This window comes from Procambarus clarkii, chromosome 23 (assembly GCF_040958095.1).
Source record: "Procambarus clarkii isolate CNS0578487 chromosome 23, FALCON_Pclarkii_2.0, whole genome shotgun sequence".
Lineage (NCBI taxonomy): Eukaryota > Metazoa > Arthropoda > Malacostraca > Decapoda > Cambaridae > Procambarus > Procambarus clarkii.
In genome coordinates, this window is record NC_091172.1 from 41,594,789 (window position 1) to 41,608,699 (window position 13,911).

Sequence of the window (13,911 nt, forward strand, 5' to 3'; positions counted from 1 at the left end):
GACAGGTGCCACAGCTGACCCCGTACACCTGGGAGACTCAGCCTCCACCATTAATGTTTGTGTTGGTAATGACAGGTGCAGGAGACCATCAGGGAGGCCCTGGAGATAACGACCACAGAGACAGGTGCCACAGCTGACCCCGTACACCTGGGAGACTCAGCCTCCAGCATCATGGATAAAGTTCAGGAAATCACTTTAGAGATCCCCCAGAAGCAATTAACAGTAAGTTTTTTATTTTCTCTCATAGGTCATACCACAAGATATTGAGTTGAGTTTTGAGGAGAGGAAGCCTGTTGTTAGGTTTATCGGGGTTCCCCAAGGTCAACTACTGACTTTCCTTAACATACAATCCACAATAGTTGCCTAACTCCTGGATAAATATTTACTGGTTGGTGAACAGAGGCAACAGGAAACATGTTAACCATTTCTGGCCTGCATGGTGATTGAACCCGTGATCCTCTATTGAACCCGGGATCCTGGCCCCCCTCACAGAGGCGCAGAGAGCGGGAGACACTCCACCAACCTTTCCAAAAAAGTATACCTGGTTGATACCTGGTTGATGGGGTTCTGGGAGTTGTTCTACTCCCCAAGCCCGGCCCGAAGCCAGGCTTAACTTGAGAGAGTTTGGTCCACTAGGCTGTTGCTTGGAGCGGCCCGCAGGCCCACATATCCACCACAGCCCGGTTGATCTAGCACTCCTTAGGGGAAACAATCTAGTTTCCACTTGAAGATGTGTACGGTTGTTCCGGCAATATTTCTTGTGCTCGTTGGGAGGACGTTGAATCCAGTAAGAGAGCGAACCAAATCAGACCACTGCTGGGTACGAAGAAACTGAAGCCTTAAAATTGCCAACGAACTCCACAACAATGCCAGCACCAACCCCATGCCAGTAGAGGGATGGGGGGGGGCGGGCTGGAGCTACAGGTCCAGCACCAACCCCCTGCAAGTAGAGGGGGGCTGGAGCAACAGGTACAACACCAAACCCCTGCCAGTAGAAGGAGGGCTGGAGCTACAGGTCCAGCACCAATCCCCTGCCAGTAGAAGGAGGGCTGGAGCTACAGGTCCAGCACCAATCCCCTGCCAGTAGAGGGGGGCTGGAGCAACAGGTACAACACCAACCCCCTGCCAGTAGAAGGGGGGATGAAACTACTGGTCCAGCACCAACTCCCACTGCAAGTAGAGAGGGGCTGGAGCTATAGGTCCAGCACCCACCCCCCTGCCAGTAGAAGGGGGCTGGAGCTACAGGTCCAGCACGAACACCCTGCCAGTAGAGGGGGGGGGGCAGGAGCTATAGGTAAAGCACCAACCCCTGCCCGTAGAGGGGCCTGGAGCTACAGGTCCAGCACCAACCCCCTGCCAGTAGAGGGGGGGGGGCTGGAGCTACAGGTCCAGCACCAACCCACTGCCAGTAAAGGGGGGCTGGAGCTACAGGTCCAGCACCAACCCACTGCCAGGAAAGGGTGGCTGGAGCTACAGGTCCAGCACCAACCCCCTGCCAGTAGAGGGGGGGCTGGAGCTACACATCCAGCACCAACCTCCTGCCAGTAGAGGGGGTCTGGAGCTACAGGTCCAGCACCAACCCACTGCCAGTAAAGGGGGGCTGGAGCTACAGGTCCAGCACCAACCCACTGCCAGTAAAGGGGGGCTGGAGCTACAGGTCCAGCACCAACCCCCTGCCAGTAGAGGGGGGGGGGGCTGGAGCTACAGGTACAACTCCAACCCCCTGCCAGTAGAGGGGGGCTGGAGCTACTGGTCCAGCACCAACTCCCCCTGCCAGTAGGGGGGAGGGGGCTGGAGCTACTGGTCCAGCACCAACTCCCCCTGCCAGTAGAGGGGGGCTGGAGCTACAGGTCCAGCACCAACTCCCCCTGCCAGTAGAGGGGGGCTGGAGCTACTGGTCCAGCACCAACCCCCTGCCAGTAGAGGGGGGCTGGAGCTACAGGTCCAGCAGCATCCCCTGCCAGTAGAGAGGGGGCTGGAGCAACAGGTCCAGCACCAACCCCCTGCCAGTAGAGGGGGGCTGGAGCTACAGGTCCAGCACCAACTCCCCCTGCCAGTAGAGTTGGGCTGGAGCAACAGGTCCAGCACCAACCCCCGGCCAGTAGAGGGGGACTGGAGCTACAGGTGCAGCACCAACCCCCTGCCAGTAGAGAGGGGGCTGGAACTACAGGTCCAGCACCCACCCCTTGCCAGTAGTGTGGGGCTGGAGCTACAGGTCCAGCACCAACCCCCTGCCAATAGAGCAGGGCTGGAGCTACAAGTCCAACACCAACTCCCTGCCAGTAGAGGGGGCTAGAGCTACAGGTCCAGCACCAACCCCCTGCCAGTAGAGGGGGCTGGAGCTACAGATCCTGCACCAACCCCCTGCCAGTAGAGGGGGCTAGAGCTACAGGTCCAGCACCAACCCCCTGCCAGTAGAGGGGGCTGGAGCTACAGATCCAGCACCAACCCCCTGCCAGTAGAGGGGGGGGGCCAGGAGATACAGGTGCAGCACCTACCCCCTGCCAGTAAAGGGGGGCTGGAGCTACAGGTCCAGCACCTACCCCCTGCCAGTAGAGGGGGGGCTGGAGCTACAGGTCCAGCACCAACCCCCTGCCAGTAGAGGGGGGGGGGCAGGAGATACAGGTCCAGCACCTACCCCCTGCCAGTAGAGGGGGGGCTGGAGCTACTGGTCCAGCATCAACCCCCTGCCAGTAGAGGGAGGATGGAGCTACAGGTCCAGCACGAACCCCCTGCCAGTAGAAGGGGGCTGGAGCTACTGGTCCAGTACTAACCCCCTGCCAGTAGAGGGGGGCTGGAGCTACAGGTCAAGCACCAACCCTCTTCCAGTAGAGGGGGGCTGGAGCTACAGGTCCAGCACCAACCCCCTGCCAGTAGAGGTGGGGGGGCTGGAGCTACTGGTCCAGCACCAACCCCCTGCCAATAGAGGGAGGCTGGAGCTACAGGTCCAGCACGAACCCCCTGCCAGTAGAGGGGGGCTGGAGCTACTGGTCCAGTACTAACCCCCTGCCAGTAGAGCGGGGCTGGAGCTACAGGTCCAGCACCAACCCTCTTCCAGTAGAGGGGGGCTGGAGCTACAGGTCCAGCACATACCCCATGCCAGTAGAGAGGGGTTGGAACTACTAGTCCTGCACCAACCCCTGCCAGTAGAGGAGGGCTGGAGCTACAGGTCCAGCACCAACCGTCTACCAGTAGAGGGGGGCTGGAGCTACAGGTCCAGCACCAAACCCCTGCCAGTAGAGGAGGGCTGGAGCTTCAGGTCCAGCACCAACCCGCTGCCAGTAGAGGGGGGCTGGAGCTACAGGTCCAGCACCAAACCCCTGCCAGTAGAGGGAGCTGGAGCTACAGGTCCAGCACCAACCTCCTGGCAGTAGAGGGGGGATGGAGCTACAGGTCCAGCACCAACCCCCTGCCAGTAGAGGAGGGCTGGAGCTACAGGTCCAGCGCCAACCCCAAGCCAGTAGAGGGGGGCTTGAGCTACAGGTCCAGCACCACCCCTCTGCCAGTAAAGGGGGCTGGAGCTACAGGTCCAGCACCAACCCCCTGCCAGTAGAGGGAAGGCTGGAGCTACAGGTCCAGGGCCAACCCTCTGCCAGTAAAGGGGGCTGGAGTTACAGGTCCAGAACCAACCCCCTGCCAGTTGAGGAGGCCTGGAGCTACAGGTCCAGCGCCAACCCCCTGCCAGTAGAGGTGGGCAGGAGCTACAGGTCCAGCACCAACCCCCCAGCCAGTAGAGGGGGGTTGGAGCTACAGGTCCAGCACCAACCCCCTGCCAGTAGAGGTGGGCAGGAGCTACAGGTCCAGCACCAACCCCCAGCCAGTAGAGGGGGGTTGGAGCTACAGGTCCAGCACCAACCCCCTGCCAGTAGAGGGGGGGCTGGAGCTACACTTCAAGCACCAACCCCCTCCCAGTAGAGGGGGGGGGGGCTGGAGATACAGGTCCAGCACCTACCCCCTGCCAGTAGAGGGGGGCTGGAGCTACAGGTCCAGCACCTACCCCCTGCCAGTAAAGGGGGGCTGGAGCTACAGGTCCAGCACCAACCCCCTGCCAGTAGAGGGGGAGGGCTGGAGCTACAGGTACAACTCCAACCCCCTGCCAGTAGAGGGGGGCTGGAGCTACTGGTCCAGCACCTACCCCCTGCCAGTAAAGGGGGGCTGGAGCTACAGGTACAACTCCAACCCCCTGCCAGTAGAGGGGGGCTGGAGCTACAGGTCCAGCACCTACCCCCTGCCAGTAAAGGGGGGCTGGAGCTACAGGTACAACTCCAACCCCCTGCCAGTAGAGGAGGGGCTGGAGCTACAGGTCCAGCACCAACCCCCTGCCAGTAGGGGGGGGGGGGCTGGAGCTACAAGTCCAGAACTAACGCCCTGCCAGTAGAGGGGGACATGGAGCTACAGGTCCAGTACCAACCCCCTGCCAGAGGAGGGTCCTGGAGCTACAGGTCTAGCACCAACCCCTTGCCAGTAGAGGGGGACATGTAGCTACAGGTCCAGCACCAACCCCCTGCCAGTAGAGGGGGGGAGGGGCTGGAGCTACAGGTCCAGCACCATCCCCCAGTCAGTAGAGTGGGGCTGGAGCTACAGGTCCAGCACCAATCCCCTGCCAGTAGAGGGGGGGCTGGAGATACAGATCCAGCACCAACCCCCTGCCAGTAGAGGAGGGGGGGCTGGAGCTACAGGTCCAGCACCAACCCCCTGCCAGTAGAGGGGGTGGCTTGAGCTACTGGTCCTGCACCGACCCCCTGCCAGTAAAGGGGGGGGGGCTGGAGCTACAGTTGCAGCACCAACCCCCTGCCAGTAGAGGGGGGCTGGAGCTACAGGTCCAGCACCAACTCCCCCTGCCAGTAGAGGGGGGCTGGAGCTACAGGTGTAGCACCAACCCCCTGCCAGTAGAGAGGGGGCTGGAACTACAGGTCCAGCACCCACCCCTTGCCAGTAGTGTGGGGCTGGAGCTACAGGTCCAGCACCAACACCCTGCCAATAGAGCAGGGCTGGGGATACAAGTCCAACACCAACCCCCTGCCAGTAGAGGGGGCTAGAGCTACAGGTCCAGCACCAACCCCCTGCCAGTAGAGGGGGCTGGAGCTACAGATCCTGCACCAAAGTAGTGAATAAGGAGACAGATTGAGGTAAAAAAATTTCAGAAACGGTTGGGCACTTCCATGCCGACTTGACTCTGTCGGGCCAGATCGTCCATCCCTCTTGTTTTAGGTGGTTAGGTTAGGGCACAGTCAGCGCGCTCCTGGCTGGCTGGCGGTGGTGGGGTGGTGGTCCCCCCCTGGGTCCCGGGGTGACCACCACCCATGGTGTACCTGAGGAACTGGTGCCCTATCCTAACCTGTTTTTTTGCACGATTCGTCTCGAGCTTTTAAGATGAGTCTAGGGCCTCAAGGAGGGGGTCTCTACTTATGAGAGGTACCGAGGATGAATGTTCAATAGTTGGAAACCAAAGAATACACTGGTGAAAGGCATATAAACGTTTTTGGAGTATTTTAATGGCATGAGCAAAAATGCACGATTTGTCCCGGGGGTGTTACGAGAGTACTACGGTATCAATTTGGGGGCCCTTACTTTTGAATGGATCAGAGGGTGAATGTTCAATAGATTCAAACCAAGAAACGCAGTTGAAAGCGAATATAGAAGTTTTTGGAGTACTTTAATGAGGCTATGACTGAATAGTATAGGGAGTCCTTGGGCACAGCTCCATTTTCTGTAATGGTCAGAGGTGGATAACCCCAGTGGGGGTCAAGCATACAAGGGGGGGTCAAGATTCCTTACAAAGACCATTTTGGATATATAGGTGTAGTAAGCCTTATCTTGAATTTGCATGATACTGTGGGGTACATTGACATGAAGGGCGAGTCATAGAACAGGATCTGCATGTGAGATGGGTCATATTGGGGTTTTAAAGAAGTTAAGATAGCTTTAAAGAGTCCTGTGTGCTTGATAGTGGGGAAATGTTCAGTCAATAATTCTCGTGTTTTGAATCTGAATGAGGGGTCCTAGTTTGCGTTCTAGTCGTAAAATGAGTTCCTTAGTATATTTGCTATGGAAAATGAGCTTTCAGTACTCTATATAATTTGAAATGAGGTCAAGAAAGACATGTTTATGTGCGGGAAGAGTCAGGTTGGAAACTGTTTATTTCAGTCATCCCCCCTTGGCTTTGCTCCGTTTTCTGTAGCTAAAGTAAAGATTCCATTTTCTGTGGCATACAGTTGATTACTGGTGAAAAAGGCATACTTGAATTTGTATGGTTCTAACCTGTTTATAGATATATTTTTCGGGCCTCAAATTAGATTTTAATATGAAAAATAGCATCAAATGTATGTCTATCTTTTGTAATAAACGTTACAAGCATTAACAATACCTGTGATATTTCATAGAATACGAAAAGAAGTTTAAATAGTGGGGCCTCAGCCATATTGTGTTGGGTTTGACACTCCATACATTAATTTGACACTCGTAAATATACTATAACGGAAAGTAGTTGAGTGGTTTAAGCAATTTAATACATACTGGGAATCTGTTCGTATTCTGTATTAAATTTCATTTTTTAACATCATAATAGTTTTCAGCTATTGTGGTGGGGGCCCAATAACTTCATATAGCGCATCGACTTATGTCAGTGCCGTGGTATATCAAGCGCAATGGTTTTCAGAAAATGTTACACCTCCACCTTTCAAAAAACTGAAAAGATGAATTCATTTTGGCATTACTGTCATTACTTTGGAAGTTTTTTAATGATAGCACATGCTTAAACAAACTCATTTTTTTTTGGTTTAACTTACACAAATAAACCCAGGGCTTTCACATTCGCGCAAAATACTTAGTCCCCCCCTAAACTTAAAACAGTTGCACAATCTTACTTAAACACATTGCTAAACTCTTATACACAAACAAAAACTCAATTTTTAACTTACACAAATAAACCCAGGGCTTTCACATTCGCGCAAAATACTTAGTCCCCCTAAACTTAAAACATTTGCACAATCTTACTTAAACACATTGCTAAACTCTTATACACAAACAAAAACTCCATTTTTAAATTACACAAATAAACCCAGGGCTTTCACATTCGCGCAAAATACTTAGTCCCCCCTAAACTTAAAACAGTTGCACAATCTTACTTAAACACATTGCTAAACTCTTATACACAAACAAAAACTGAATTTTTAACTTACACAAATAAACCCAGGGCTTTCACATTCGCGCAAAATACTTAGTCCCCCCTAAACTTAAAACAGTTGCACAATCTTTCTTAAACACATTGCTAAACTCTTATACACAAACAAAAACTCAATTTTTAACTTACACAAATAAACCCAGGGCTTTCACATTTGCGCAAAATACTTAGTCCCCCCTAAACTTAAAACAGTTGCACAATCTTACTTAAACACATTGCTAAACTCTTATACACAAACAACAACTCAATTTTTAACTTACACAAATAAACCCAGGGCTTTCACATTCGCGCAAAATACTTAGTCCCCCCTAAACTTAAAACAGTTGCACAATCTTACTTAAACACATTGCTAAACTCTTATACACAAACAAAAACTGAATTTTTAACTTACACAAATAAACCCAGGGCTTTCACATTCGCGCAAAATACTTAGTCCCCCCTAAACTTAAAACAGTTGCACAATCTTACTTAAACACATTGCTAAACTCTTATACACAAACAAAAACTCAATTTTTTTAACTTACACAAATAAACACGGGCTTTGCACATTCACACAAAAAAAATGCTTAGTCCCCCCTAGACTTGAACACTCACAATCTTACGGTGCTTTAATTTCCAAAGCCTTCCAAACCTGCACTGGGTCCTGCCCAGCTGACTGCGGCTGGATGGGAAATTACAATTGAGCCAAAAACAGTTGGTCAGGGCGAGATACGGCCTCATTTTTAGAGACATTTACTATAGCAAAAGCTTGAACATCGAGAACTGAATGCGGGCCTACACGAGAGTTGTTCTTGGCACTCAAATGTTTAGAGATTAAAATACATAGAATCTGCAAGAGCCCACCCAAGTCGCTCACGCGGGCAATAGACATGTTTTTCGCCCAAGTGTATTTATTTAAAACAAAAATACGTCAGATAGAAAGATTTTCGCATTGCCATTATATTTACCTTATAAAGCCTCTTTATAAAAATGATATGCCACTGCGTATTATGATTGTTTTATAATAAATATTGCATAAATACTTACACGATTTCATAAACAAAAAATTATTTTAATTTGCCATGTTAGGAAGGCATCATTTTTACAATACTGTAGATGAAAACTTTTAAACTAACTAAAAAGATATATCTCATAGAGGAAGATTTATTCTTCAATATATATGTTAATATTTAAGAGTTTCATTCTGTATCAAAAGGTTTGCTAATGTTTTCAAAACTCTGGCCTACAAATTTTTTTTTAAGGTTTTCCGAGGGAGTAAATCTTGCTTCCTCTCTTTCTCCCACGTGTGTCCTCATGCAGAGTAACCTTCGTGCAAGTCCTGACTCAGTTCCCCAACGTCCAAACTATTGGACATTGCAATATTTCACTAAATAATGCTCCTGACTCAGTTCCCCAACGTCCAAACTATTGGACATTGCAATATTTCACTAAATAATGCGGTATTTTAGTTGCCCCCTCTAATTATAGAGATTTTAATCTCTAAACATTTGAGTGTCAAGAACAACTCTCGTGCAGGCCCGCGTTCAGTCCCCGACGTTCAAGCTTTTTTCTATAGTAAATGTCTCTAAAATGAGGCCGTATCTCGTCCTGACCAACTGTTTTTGGCTCAATTGTAACCCATCCAGCAGCAGTCTGCTGGATAGAAGGGCAGTGGGCCTGATAAAAATAAAAATAAAATAAGCATAAATTGTTAGACTAGCTCTTTACATATGCTAGTTGTTTAATTTATTAACTGCTACTAATGCGATGATGATGCAAGAGGAGCCAGTACACATCTATGGATCAACCAATAAAAGCAGCAGACTTCTAGATGTTACTACTGCTCGGCTTAGCCCCCCCCCCATAGCAAGATGGGAATAGGGGGGGGGGCTGCATTAATAAAATGAATTAAAACTAACATTCAATTATATATTCTCAAACTTATGCAAAAAAAAACTTTACAATCACATTTGCAAAACTTGCACAAATTAATTTTGGCAATTTCGTTTACCCATTATTTGTTTGTTTTTCTTGCTTGAGCCAAAAATGAATTGTTGGGCTCATTACCAGAGTCCATTTTCCCACCGTGGTAACCCTTCCCACTACCCGCCCCACATGATGGGATTCATAATAAATGAACTAAACTAGCATTCAATTATATTCTCAACAAACTTATGCAACCCCCATACAATTACATTAGCAAGCTAACACAAATTCATTGAGCAAGTTTAACTATTCGCATACTTTGCGTCATTATATAATGGAATACGAAAAGGAAATTCGCAGAATTCAGAGATAACACCATCAATGGAGTCCAAGAAATACGCATGTACTTCATTCATAATGATGCGCTGCCAGGAATCTTAGCAAAGTAACCAAAATATTTGCTTACTGTATGTATGTGCAGGATGCACATGACTCTCCGGTTAGGCGGTTGTGGAGTGAGACCAGCAACTGCAGACTTCCCATAGTCGTAAAAATGCCTTGCATAGAGACCGTTGCAAGCCTCTTGTTGAATCACTTAGGGTGCATATATGTAATTACCTAAGTGTAATTACCTAAGTGTAGTTACAGGATGAGAGCTACGCTCGTGGTGTCCCGTCTTCCCAGCACTCTTTGTCATATAACGCTTTGAAACTACTGACGGTCTTGGCCTCCACCACCTTCTCACTTAACTTGTTCCAACCGTCTACCACTCTATTTGCGAAGGTGAATTTTCTTATATTTCTTCGGCATCTGTGTTTAGCTAGTTTAAATCTATGACCTCTTGTTCTTGAAATTCCAGGTCTCAGGAAGTCTTCCCTGTCGATTTTATCAATTCCTGTAACTATTTTGTATGTAGTGATCATATCACCTCTTTTTCTTCTGTCTTCTAGTTTTGGCATATTTAACCCTTAAACTGCGCAACGCGCCTGCAGGCTCGCGTCTGGTTTGCGCAACGCGCCTCCAGGTATTTTGATTTTTCACGTTCCATTCAAAACTGGCGCGCGGTGACGCGGGTATGGTATGGGTGGGTGGGGGCCCCAGTGATCGTCCGCCATCTTAAAAAAAAATCCCAGCATGCCCTGCGGCCGTGGGGAGCCTCAGTTTCACGGCAGCAACCATGTCTGACGCATCCTCTACGAGCTCCCGCTCCACGGTGACCCGCGGTCATGGAAAACGACTCTCTGAGGAGGAAATACGCGATATTTTGTATGATGACGGTGCTCTGGATGATGACCTGGACTATGATCCAGATAAAGACCTAACTCAGAGATCTGATACGAGTGAGGAAGAGACAGAATTGGAAGATGTGGCGAGTGTGTGGGGTACTCGTGCCTCGCCCGGCCTGCCTCGCCGCCCTGGGTCAACACCGTTATCATCACCACCATCATGTATGTCCCCAGACGCTAGTAGTTTATTCAGTGATAGTACATGTGACGAATCTTTCTCGGGCTTCAGTGACATTGGCTCCGATACGAGTAGTGTGGACGACCCGAGTACGAGCAGTGGTGGTGTTACCAGGCGGGGTTTTGCTACCTCAGCAACACGCCGCGGCAGGCGGCAGCGTGCCTCACAGCATGTGGACAACGACAGTGGCCCCTCAACATCATTTATTCGTGGTAGGTGTACAGTACGTAAATCTGCCTCAGCGCCTAGCATACCCTCACGCAGCTCCAGCAGAAGCAGCGGACGACGTAGCCGTAGTTTTGGTGCTCGTGGTGGTGTTGGCCGTGGTGTTGGCGCCAACACCAAACCCCCTGGTGTACTTGTGTGGGAGGATTGCACCACATTTGCCCCTCAAATACCAACATTTGATGATAGCGATTTTGGTGTTACACCATTATTCCCATATACTGGTGATGATATGGCACACATGGAATATTTTCAGGCATATTATGACAATGTATTCATGGCGCATCTTGTGACTGAGACAAACAGGTTCGCTCACACCCTCATAGACGAAGGCATTTTACCTGCCTCACGGCTCACACGATGGAAGGACACGACAATCGACGAAATGTACGTGTTTCTGGCACTCACCATGATGATGAAGCACTCTGAGAAAGCTGTCATCCAGGAATATTGGAGCAAAGACAGCCTTGTTCCATCGCCTGTGTTCAACCGGTACATGTCGCGTGATAGGTATCTCTTGATTCTCAGGTGCCTGCATTTCGAGAATAATGCAAATGAGGACAGACACGACAGACTGTGGAAAGTACGGAAGATGTTCAGTGACATGAGAGGGAAGTTCAGGGATTATTTTGTACCTGGACAGAATGTGGTTATTGACGAGTCGCTTGTACTGTTCAAGGGGCGACTGGCATTCAAACAGTACATTCCATCAAAGCGGCACCGATTTGGACTGAAGTTTTTTGTGCTATGCGACTGTGAGACTGGTATTGTCTTGGACATGATATTATATTCTGGTACAGACGTCGACATACCGGCTCAAGATGAACACGGGTTCTCTGGCAGTGTTGTAAAGACCCTGATGGAACCGTTGCTGAACAAGGGGCATGTACTGTACACCGACAACTATTACACCAGCCCCTTATTGACCAGATACCTCCTTGCCCACAACACCGGCGTATGTGGCACTGTGAAGAGCCATAGGAAGGAAATGCCAGTGTTCGGTATAGCTATAGCCGTGGGCGAGTGCCAGCTGCGCAAGTGTGACAATACGCTGTCAGTGCGGTGGAAGGACAGACGCGAGGTGAATATGCTGAGTACGATTCACACCGGTGCCATGTTGGACAGTGGGAAAGTCCACTTTCAGACACGCAACACCGTGTATAAGCCAGACAGTGTCATAGACTATAACGTGAACATGCGCCTCGTCGATAAGTGTGACATGATGCTTGGTGGAGTAGAGTGCGTGCGCAAGTCTGTGAAGTGGACTAAAAAGTTCTTCTTCCACCTGATGGATGTTGCAGTGCTCAACTGCTTCAATATGTACTTAGTAAAATCTGGCAGGAGACCGTCTATACGTACATTCAGTGCTGGTGTTGTGTCACAGCTGCTAGTAAAGTATGGCAAGGAGGGTTCTGTTGTACCGCGCGGAGTGCAAGCAACAATGCCACATGCAGCTCCAGACAGATTGAGGGGTAATGAGAACTTCGGAGTACATATGCTCGAGTATATGCCAGGCACAGCATCACGGGAGAAGGGTAAACGTGCGTGTATAGTATGCAGGAACACTACCCGCAGAGAACAGAAACGAAGATGTATCAGCACCTGGTGCGTGGAGTGCAAGGTGCCACTCTGCCCCGTTGGCTGTTTCGCAGCATATCACACACTCGCGGAGTACTGAGTGTGTTTATGGTGTGTGTATATAGTGTGTGATACTGTACAGTGTGTATATAAAGTGTAAATATAAATATATTTGGCATGATACATTGGAAATTGTGTAGGATAAGTGAAGTTGTTTGTGATGCACGTAACACAGTGTCTACGGACAGTACGGATGTTGTACTGCGATATTATAGTGTACGTGTTCATTATACATTGGATTGGCACATAAAAACAATGAAAATGTATTGGGAAATGTGCGCAATAAATGAACAAAAATATATTCGCGGCAACTCGCGCGCCCCGCCCCGAGCGCCCCACCGCCTCTGAGAGCTTACACCACGGGCGCACGGGGAATGATGACGTCACGCCCCAACTTCCGGACCCCATAGCACCCAAAGTAAGTACAATTTCGAATTTTTTTTTACATACCCATACTCAGGGAAGGGTTTTTGACACTTTAAAAAGAAAAAAGAATTTTTTCAAGAGAATTTATTTCCTGCGCACTGCGGGGGTGTCACATTTGGAGGCAACGCAGTTAAGGGGTTAATGCTTCTAACCTCTCCTCGTAGCTCTTGCCCTTCAGTTCTGGGAGCCACTTAGTAGCATGTCTTTGCACCTTTTCCAGTTTGTTGATGTGCTTCTTAAGATATGGGCACCACACAACAGCTGCATATTCTAGCTTTGGCCTAACAAAAGTCATGAACAATTTCTTTAGTATATCGCCATCCATGTATTTAAATGCAATTCTGAAGTTAGAAAGCATAGCATAGGCTCCTTGCACAATATTCTTTATGTGGTCCTCAGGTGATAGTTTTCTATCTAGAACCACTCCTAGATCTCTTTCTTTATCAGAATTCTTTAAAGATTTCTCACATAATATATAGGTTGTGTGGGGTCTATGTTCTCCTATTCCACATTCCATAACATGACATTTATTAACATTAAATTCCATTTGCCAAGTGGTGCTCCATATACTTATTTTGTCCAGGTCTTCTTGAAGGGCATGACAGTCATCTAAATTTCTTATCCTTCCTATTATCTTAGCATCATCAGCAAACATGTTCATATAATTCTGTATACCAACTGGTAGATCATTTATGTACACAATAAACATCACTGGTGCAAGAACTGAACCCTGTGGTACTCCACTTGTGACATTTCTCCATTCTGATACATTGCCTCTGATTACTGCCCTCATTTTTCTATCAGTCAGAAAATTTTTCATCCATGATAGAAGCTTACCTGTCACCCCTCCAATATTTTCCAGTTTCCAGAACAACCTCTTATGTGGAACTCTGTCGAAAGCCTTTTTTAGGTCCAGATAGATGCAGTCAACCCAACCATCTCTTTCCTGTAATATCTCTGTGGCTCGATCATAGAAACTGAGTAAATTCGATACACAGGATCTTCCAGATCGAAAACCATACTGTCTGTCTGATATTATATCATTTCTCTCTAGGTGTTCTACCCATTTA

The 13,911-nt window shown here is 48.9% G+C and overlaps 1 protein-coding gene across 3 annotated transcripts in view; it reads left to right on the forward strand.

Annotated features, from left to right (window-relative positions):
* LOC138367918 (uncharacterized) overlaps positions 1–13,911 on the forward strand; it is a 189,696-nt gene that overhangs the window by 24,207 nt on the left and 151,578 nt on the right. For all 3 annotated transcript variants that reach the window (XM_069330199.1, XM_069330198.1, XM_069330200.1), the window contains exon 3: positions 76–222. In XM_069330199.1, coding sequence (XP_069186300.1) covers positions 76–222 — 147 coding nt within the window. The remainder of the gene's footprint in view (positions 1–75; positions 223–13,911) is intronic.